General features: G+C 32.7%; 2 protein-coding genes across 2 annotated transcripts; one reads left to right on the forward strand and one right to left on the reverse strand.

Annotated features, from left to right (window-relative positions):
- Positions 1 to 400: 400 nt before the first annotated feature.
- On the forward strand, positions 401 to 1,605 carry LOC113750673. Its single transcript, XM_027294625.1, has 3 exons — positions 401 to 943; positions 1,037 to 1,348; positions 1,450 to 1,605. The coding sequence occupies exons 1-3, from the start codon at positions 401 to 403 to the stop codon at positions 1,603 to 1,605; spliced, it is 1,011 nt and encodes a 336-aa protein (XP_027150426.1).
- Positions 1,606 to 3,384: 1,779 nt separating this feature from the next.
- On the reverse strand, positions 3,385 to 6,668 carry LOC113750674. Its single transcript, XM_027294626.1, has 6 exons — positions 6,543 to 6,668; positions 5,855 to 5,941; positions 4,681 to 4,839; positions 4,534 to 4,587; positions 4,278 to 4,424; positions 3,385 to 3,762 (listed from the first exon to the last, which is right to left on the reverse strand). The coding sequence occupies exons 1-6, from the start codon at positions 6,666 to 6,668 to the stop codon at positions 3,385 to 3,387; spliced, it is 951 nt and encodes a 316-aa protein (XP_027150427.1).
- Positions 6,669 to 9,388: the final 2,720 nt, after the last annotated feature.

Genomic DNA, 9,388 nt, shown 5'->3' on the forward strand with positions numbered 1-9,388 from the left:
ATAAAACAATATGAACGGCTATGAGATTATGCTACCACGATTAGACAGTCAAATTCAGACAGTCATATAGCTATACAAATAGACAAGAGGTCTATTGAGCAAAGGCCAAGATTTCAAAGGTTGTTCTATGACTTGGGTGCTTTTCAAAAAGGATTTCTTGCAGGTTGTAAACCAATCATTGGCCTAGATGGTTGCTTTTTGAAGGGTCCCTTTGGAGGTCAACTGTTAGCAGCACTTGAAAGGAATGGGAATGACAATATGTTTCCCATAGTCATTGCCATTGTTGAAGCAGAAAACTATGACAGCTGGATTTGATTTTTGAAGGAACTGATTACTCATATTGGAAGGTTCAATGTAGTGCCTTATACTTTCATTTCTAACAGGCAAAAAGGCTTAGTATATGCTACAGAGGAGCTGTTTCCTGGTGCAGAACATAGATTTTGCCTTAAAACATTTGTTTGAAAATTTTAAGGCAAAGTTCAAAGACAGTGAATTAAGAGAATTGTTTTGGGCTACTGCATCAGCAACTAATGTTGATGACTTCAAGAGAGCATTGAATGCTTTGGAGATAGCTCAGCCACAGAATAGAGAGAACCTTACTACTGCTGCTTGGTTAAAAAAGCTACCATATCACCCGTGGTCTAGAGCATACTATGAAATAACTGCTAAAACTGATATTTCAATTAACAAGTTGAATAAGAGTTTCAACAACTACATTTTAAAAGCAAGTGATGAGCCAATTGTGACTCTTCTTAAATTTTTTAAAAGAAAGTTAATGCAATGGTTGACATTGAAGACACAAGGCATGGAGAAATATGGAGGCAAATTATGTCCAAACATTGTTAAGAAACTAACCAAGAGTGTAGAGAAGAACATGCATTATATTGTTGTATTTGATGGTATTGACTTATTTGAGATTAACGGTTTCAACAGGACCTTTGTTGTGAATTTGCAATGTAGAACCTGTTCATGTGGTGCATTCTAATTGACTGGGATCCCATGTATGCATGCTATTTCTGCCATTCAAAGCATGTAGATGAAAATTGAGAACTATGTTGATGAGTGCTATAGTAAAGAGGCATACTTGAGAGCATATACTTATAGCATTGGAGCTGTTCCATCCAAAGAACACTTGATTGATAATGGAATGCAACTGTTGAATCCATCATTTGTGAAGAAGCAACTTGGAAGACCTAAAAAACTTAGGAGAAGAGTTCCTGATGAACCGAGAGATCCACAAAAAGCTTCTACAAAGGGCTTGACAGTATACTGTAAGAGGTGTTTAAAAGTTGGCCATAATAGGAGAACTTGCAAAGAACCTCCTCATCCCAAGTCCAAGTTGTATAAGGTACATTTAAGTACATGAATTTTTCAGCACTGTGTACTCTTGATTCTAAAAAGTAAATATTGTATAATTACTCCAGTAGTAAATTTTCTATTTGGTTACAGGCTCGATCGAGCAATAACCAGCAAAGGGCAACAACAGCATTCACTTCAGCCCGAATCATAGAAGCACTAGTACATCAAGTATCTCAGCAAAATAGCACTATTGCAGTTAGTGACAACAACCTCAATTCCTGGCCCAAAAGATCTAAGAAGAATTAAGATTATGAATTTATGAATGTTGTTTTTAGAATTTGTGTTGATGTAAATAGGTTGTAATGGCATATATGCTATCTTTTGGTCATACCATATATAATGGATTAATATGTTTTGTAAGTGATGCAACTTTTTAATCCTTTAACATTATTGGGATCCTTGCTAGTTATTTGTAGTGACATTATTGGCATTATTGCTCTTTTTTGTAATGTCATATATTGGATTATGACTATTATATTATGACTATCAAAATTACTAATCATGAGTAAACAAGTTGTATAGCTATTATCTTTCTTTCATTAATTAAGGAATACAAACCATGACAAAATTGGAATTTTTTTTTATAAACCAAAATCATTACATTATTTGGTACATCATATGCTGCCACTAACCAAATTACTATTTTCTATAAGTAGCAATAACTAGAGATAAATAACAAATAATAAATGACAAAATCATTATCACTTTCAACATCACCGTGCTCAAAAAAAAAAATTATCACTTTCAACATCACCACCATACCTTCAACCGTGCTCAACTCTACGTGCAGTTCCAACAAAATCTCATCATTGTTCACAACCAGCATACCTTCATTACTGTTCACTCTTAGAGAGAACTCACAACTTTCGTCTACTCTTGTTTCTGGACTTTAACTAGTAGATTTATTGCCCATTCCTTCCTTTCTTATAGGATTGCACCATACCCAAAAGGAATAGGACTCATTTTCACAAACGTAGTACAACCTACCTTTTGTGGGTTTGTTCGATTCCACAATATTGATTTTTGCTCTTTCCTTACAGAAGCACCGACACCATTCATACCTAAGATCCATCAAACCTCCTCCAAAATTTGCAGAAGTGGACATGGCAACTTTTGATTCTCTCTAAGATCTGTCAATTCTCCTATATTTTTGCTCTTAATTCTTCTCCCTTTTTCCTTTCGCTCCTTGATGGTTTCAAATGTCTTCTGCCCTAATATGTCACTTCAATATAGCAACTGAAGGGTAGTTTAGGAATGAAACTCGAGGTCTTTCCAAAGGAACCTCGCGTACCCATCGCCACTAGGTCGCACACCCCATTACAGTTCAATTTCCACTTTAGTTATGAAATTTAGGGTGTTTATGTGGAGATTTTTAAACAATAGAGGGGTAAGGTGTCTTTTCGCGAAACCACAAGGGGGTTCCTTGTATTTTATCCTTTTTTTTCTAGTGTTTAATGCGTCACACCAATAAAGAATAGAGAATCTCTATAAAAGAATAGTCTAAGAGTTAGATTTTTTTTTCCTCATCAATGAATAGATGTCTTTTACTTCATGACTTAGATGCCTCGTATTTAAAAAAAGAAAAAAAGAAAAAAGTGATTCAATCGATGGGATTGACTATGAGATCGACGACATCGATGAAATTTATATTCAAATATTTCTTTATAGAATGCATTGATTATAGGATCGGTTAGAAGCCAAAGCCTTTTCTTATTTAGGTGTCAAACCTATATGCGTATAAAGTAAGGTCTTTAGTACCATCCAAGCATAGGAAAAACCCTCATTTTTTATGTCTTATCACTTTTTTGTACCATTGTAATAAATGAGACGTGCATCATTTTCTCCACGTCTGACCTTTTCCAGCATCTAGTACATGCTGCTACAATGGAGTAAATAGCAAGCTAGGATATATAATCTAATTCAATGGCTGAATGAATGTAGCATCTGCATTGTAGATCAGCTTTATTATAATGATTATTACATACATTTTATTGCTTGAAAATAAATCTTAACTTAGCATCTTAATTAGTAGATGCAAGTTACACCATCCTTTCCACCCTTACCTCCGAACAAGAAACTATAGGCCCAATACGAATCTTTATCATAGAAGTTGTATCCCTCGTAATAACATCGGGAATCATGAGTTTGAAGAGAGGACTTATCAGGAGATATAGTTTCATCATAGGTAACTTGACGCATGTAACATGTTATCCTCCTTTGACCATTTCTGAATAGACCACTTCCCATTTGTGAACTAGTATCATCTGATGGTGGAGTAAAAACTTGTCCTCCCCATCGAATTGTTTCTGCACCACTTGCCAAATTAGGCAATATAGAGTTTGGCCAATATCCAATTACCGTATTGAATTCAAACACAAGAAGCCACTCTCCCGTGCCATTCACCTGCATAGTATCAAATTGAATTCGATCAATTGTAATAAAAAAAAATTTTACAGGCCCTTCCAAATTAAATACATATGAGGAGGGTACATACACATGATGCATCGTTTTAAGAGAAATGATTAACTGAATAAAGGATAAATGGATAAAATGAAAGGGTGGCTCCAGTCCTTGCTTTCTTATACCCTTGTTCAGTTTAGTTTAAACTATGAGATGTCGGACTGTATGTTTTGAAACCACGGCGAAGTTTCTAGTATATTGGTTTAATTACAGGTGGTTTTTTTTTGTTTTTGTTTTTTACCCTTTTACTTATCACTTCAACTATGTAAATTTTCAGTTATTGTCAAATGCATTTTTCAATTTGAGACCCAAATTATATCAGCTAAGTCCAGTTATCATCTAGAACAGAAAAATGAAGATAAACCACGATACCAAGGTACATATTGATGACTTCATACAGAAAATTTATCAAGTAAACTGAATTATCCAAAGAGGGAAAGAGCGGCATGGAAGCTTACCAAAGCCAGCCCTATCAATGAGTCGTATTGTTGTTCTTCGGGTTGAGAAATACTTGGAAATGCATAATCTAGAGGCATATCACGACTGAGTACTACAAATCCAGGGCAATTGTTGTTAAAGCAACCCGTTGATCTGGAGTTGTCTGCCTGTTAATGAATTAGCATGTGAGCGATAGATAATATGCTAATTAAGTAACTGATGATATTTGATAAGGAAATTGTAACATGAAGTAAACAAATACTAATAGAATCTTACTGTCCAAGAGGAATACAATCTGGTGCGATAATCACCATACAACTGTGGATGTACCTAATGAAAATGATTTCGATGGAAACAAATCAATAGCTTTAAAAACCAATATTCAAAACAGCAAATATATACTTAGTTCCAAATTTTACTTACAATCCATCCCATTTGTATCTGATTCTCTCCACTTTCAATAGCAATTGTTGCTGAACTGTAATGTCCAGGTCCTACTACCTTCGGATTATAAATGTTTATTACGGCCTGGGCTGCGCCATATTTCTTGCCAGGATCTGCATTCACAGTGATCCCTGCAAACTGAAAGATTGATGTTAGTACTAGAATTCGAGTTTAATGAGGAAACAAGTTTTTAAACTCCTCAAATCAAGACTATATTAGGACTAAAAAGGGAACATCCAATTATTTTTGTGACAATTACTATAACTTGCCAAAGGGATCTCAATCTTGTGCTTAACGTTAAGGATTTATTTTAGGGGTACTTGTTCAAATCCCTTTGTCCTCTTCCTACTTCTTAAGCCCTCATCTCTTCCCAACTAGGGAAAAAAAATTTTAATTATAAAATTAAAAGTTTGATTTATGGCAAAATAATTTCTCACCTTGAAAACTTGGAGAATTCTTGAATGTGTAGAAACATATTAATCAAAAATTGAAGACAATCTTTTACGAACAAAAAACGTGGCTTACATCGAGGATGGGTCCAGTAGCTAGTGACGGGTATTTCAGAGCTTGATCCGCACGTAGAGCTCTCTTTTGTTGTTCTTTTGTCATTTGGCGAATAGGCACAGTTCCTTTTGGACAACCCCGTCCTTCCAACCACAAATCTTTTGGGTTAAATTTCGTGGTAGTATGATTCCGGGACATGAGTTTCCTCTTTTCCTCCCACTCTTTCCAAAAGCTCATCTATTTAGACAAGAAGGAAGCAATAACTTCATATAAAAATGAATACTAAATAACTATGGGAAAAAGCTAGACCAAAATTGGATATGGCATTCATATTACATTTTGAAAAAGAGACACTAGTGTGTGTGTGTGTGTTTTTTTTTCTATTTAGGGATATTCCAGTCTTTCCGCTAAACTAATCCCCTAATTCCGTGTAGAGCATTGCTCTAAGGATACACAAATAGTTAGTACACAGGGGTCGATTATGGAATCTGCTGGCAAAGACCAGGTTACGGTACAAGTCGAACTATCTGCGAGGGGCTAAAAAGAGACTGTGTGTTCGAGAAACCAGAAAAAAAAAGGATTTTCTTTATGTTTTGGTCTAACAATCTAATCTAAATTGCAAATAAAATATCAAGACTTCCACTGTTACCTGTATTTTGTGATTGGACAACGCTAGATGGTTGAAAGCGGGCTGTTTATATATATCGATGCAATCATAAATGTCACCATAGACAGTCTGCAAATCATCAAAATTCTCAAACAAGTTTAGACAAACACTTCTTTTACATGTACTATAAGTTAAATAGATAGATCACAAGTATTGGGGACTAAAGATTCCTTGCTAAAGGCTGAAATTGATATTGATCAGAATTTGGACTTCGTTAAATTTCACAAAATCATGTCGTTTTAAAAGTGCATGTCAAATTTTGAAACTCAATCCCATTAAATATCATGTTCAATTTGTTGCTTTGTCAAAGATGAAGAAAGTGGAGTTCCGAAATATATTTGAACTACCAGAAAAAACAAGTCAATCTCATAGAAGACTGAGGTTAAAAAAAAAAAAGAACAACAGTTTTTTTTTTTTTTTTTTTAATGATACTTACTTACAACAGAACATAGCATAACATCGATAAACAAAAAATAATATTCCTCTAAATATAGGTAATAACCACTAGACAAATAATTCTATTTGTTTGATGTAGAATTTTATTTCTTTTTTTGATCCAAGAAAAGGCTCCAAACTTTACCAGGGAAGCCTTGAAATAGATACAACTCTATTTCAAGCATATACCAGAACGACTTATGTGTGTGATATACAAGACGAATTGTAAAAATACCTTCGCAACTGAGATTGCTTCATTGTTGTGATTTATTAATTCAGCACTTCCTCCCAAATTTTTGCACTCGAACCCATCAAAAGACAAGAAAGAAATTAGAAAGGTAATGAAGATTACTAACGCCATAGCTTCTATTAGCACATGCTGTTTTTCTGTACAGTATGTGCCTTATATTGAGACTGAAATCTTTCTGTTGTGAAACTAATAAAATAAATTACTAACGTACGTAGGGATTGGAATAGTAGAGTGAGAAGCGGGGAGAGAGAGAAGAACTATAGTATTATTCTATTCACTGATCAAAGTACTTCCAGGTCACAAATGAAGTAGGATTCACCCCTATATATAGGTGATCCAAAATCAAAGGTACATGAACCCTATTAAATACTAATACATGAATTTAGTACTTCAAATACATCCATAAATGGGTTCATCCAATGGGAAAAATCCACTTTTCATCCTCAAACTTTGTGACAAAGACACATTTGGTCCCCAAACTTTTCATCGGAACACATTGAGTACATGAATTAACGATTTTTTGCCACATTTAGTCAAAAAACAGGAATTTACTCAATTTGGACGGTGAAGACCACGTGGCCGTTAACAAATGTCCAAATATCAATTTATAACCAACACAAGTCAGCTTTTTGTGGACATTACACAATTCCTTGAACAAGTTGTCCATTTTGGTATTATTTTAAGTTCTTACTTAATGGGCATTACCTATTCAAAATACTAGCTTTTTGTGGACATTTTACTCTCAAACATTCAATTTATAATAAATATATAAATATTTTTAAGTAAAATTCAAAAAGTGTTACTGTAATTTCTTACGAAAAAAAAAACTAGTAGGTTATCTATTTAACATAAATTAAATATTTTTTAAAAAAGAAATATCCCATAAAGTACCAACTCTTTATGGCTTTTCTCTATTACATGAACCAAGTACCAGGTTTTTATGGGCATTTTATTCTGAATGATTTAATTTATGTTAAATACATAAATATTTGCAAATAAAATTCAAAAGCCGTTACACAAATATTTTTACGAAAGGAAAACTAGCATGTTTTGTATTTAATATAAATGAAGTATTTGAAAGTAAAAAAAATTGTCCATAACATACCAGTTCTTTACGAGTTTCTTCTATTATATGAATAAAGTACTAGCTATTTATGAGCATTTTACTTTGAATCATTTAATTTATATTAAATACATAAATGTTTATAAGTGAAATTCAAAAAGTGTTACACTAATATTATTACGAAAGGGAAACTAGTAGGTTTTGTATTTAACATAAATTAAATACGTGAAAGTAAAAAAAGAAATTACCCACTTTTTACTAGCTCTTTACGGGTTTCTTCTATTATATGAATAAAGTACTAGCTATTTATAGGCATTTTACTCTGAATCATATAATTTATGTTAAATACATAAATGTTTGTAAGTAAAATTTAAAAAGTGATATACTAATATTTTTACGAAAGGAAAACTAGTAGGTTTTGTATTTAATATAAATTAAATACGTGAAAGTAAAAAAAAAAAAAAAAAGAAATTGTCCATAACATATCAGGTCTTTATGGGCTTCCTCTATTACACAAACAAAGTAATAGCTATTTATGAGCATTTTACTCTGAATCATTTAATTTATATTAAATATACTGGATTGGAAAATCTTTGTTGAATCACTCCATTAACTCTGCTAATCTCAAGCAGCTTTTCACTTCATTCACTCGGTGGGAAAGGGGGAAACTTGGAGAAGAAAAGCAGTGGGTTAGAGAAAGAGTAAAGTGTGGACTTGTGTTTGACTTGTGTTGGTTATAAATTGATATTTGGACATTTGTTAACGGCCACGTGGTCTTCACCGTCCAAGTTGAGTAATTCCCGTTTTTTAACTAAATGTGGCAAAAAATCATTAATTCATGTACTCAATGTGTTCCGACGAAAAGTTTGGGGATCAAATGTGTCTTCGTCACAAAGTTTGAGGATGAAAAGTGGATTTTTCCCTTCATCCAATGTACCAATGAATCTAGGGAGAATACATGTATCTTCCTTCTTGAGAATATAAACGGACATCCACATCTTATAATTATTTCATAACACTTTCTAATTAATTACACAATCTTTTTTAATTTTTTGGTCTAAAGTACAAATTAATGATAGCTAACTGTCATTATATATTTTTCAAATGCGACGAGACAATTTAATAGCTGTATACTCCATCTATTTATGTCATGTATTTTTTTTTTCGGCTGTTCATTACATGTCACCGATATTGATGGATATCCGTTAGAGGTTTAATAAATATTGGGTCTGTCTAACGTGGAGCATTTTTTGCCAAAGTAATCTTCTTTTCGGAAAAAATAAAAAATCTTTTTTATTTATTATGAATTTATACAAATGTAAATAATTTAAATGCAAAAATTAATGATAATCATAACAAAGTCATAAAATGCATAGAAAACTTTTGATCTAATTAAACCTCCTTCAAGTTTCTTTCTTTATGCTCCCCCACATTTGTATTAAAATAAGGAAAAAAAATTGGACTCGTTAAGACAATGTAAAAATCTAAAATTTTTACAAGATATGTGGAATCATAACAAATAAATTGGTGAAATAGGTGCTAAAGTAAATCATGATAGTCATTTAATCAAAACTATAATAGTTACAAAATACCAAATCACCAATGACATATACATGTACAAATTCTAAAATTATAATACACAAATTTTAGCAACTGATATCTTCTCATTGAGGTAAAATTTCAACTGAAAAAGGCCTGTTGTTAAGTATATTCAAAGGGAATGATGAAAAATTTTAGTTGATAGAGATGAAATTTTAAATTTTGTATT

Source organism: Coffea eugenioides, chromosome 10, assembly GCF_003713205.1.
Source record: "Coffea eugenioides isolate CCC68of chromosome 10, Ceug_1.0, whole genome shotgun sequence".
In the NCBI taxonomy this organism is placed as follows: Eukaryota; Viridiplantae; Streptophyta; class Magnoliopsida; order Gentianales; family Rubiaceae; genus Coffea; species Coffea eugenioides.

Bases quoted from the DNA above. Each gene is read 5' to 3' on its own strand.
- LOC113750673 (XM_027294625.1), top strand. From the start codon at position 401: ATGCTACAGAGGAGCTGTTTCCTGGTGCAGAACATAGATTTTGCCTTA. The intron at 944-1,036 runs GTGAATTTGCAA...CAAAGCATGTAG, and splicing joins GTTTCAACAGGACCTTTGTT to ATGAAAATTGAGAACTATGT. The intron at 1,349-1,449 runs GTACATTTAAGT...ATTTGGTTACAG, and splicing joins CCAAGTCCAAGTTGTATAAG to GCTCGATCGAGCAATAACCA.
- LOC113750674 (XM_027294626.1), bottom strand. From the start codon at position 6,668: ATGGCGTTAGTAATCTTCATTACCTTTCTAATTTCTTTCTTGTCTTTT. The intron at 5,942-6,542 runs GTATTTTTACAA...GATGATTTGCAG, and splicing joins AAGCAATCTCAGTTGCGAAG to ACTGTCTATGGTGACATTTA. The intron at 4,425-4,533 runs GTAAGATTCTAT...ATTCATTAACAG, and splicing joins GATTGTATTCCTCTTGGACA to GCAGACAACTCCAGATCAAC.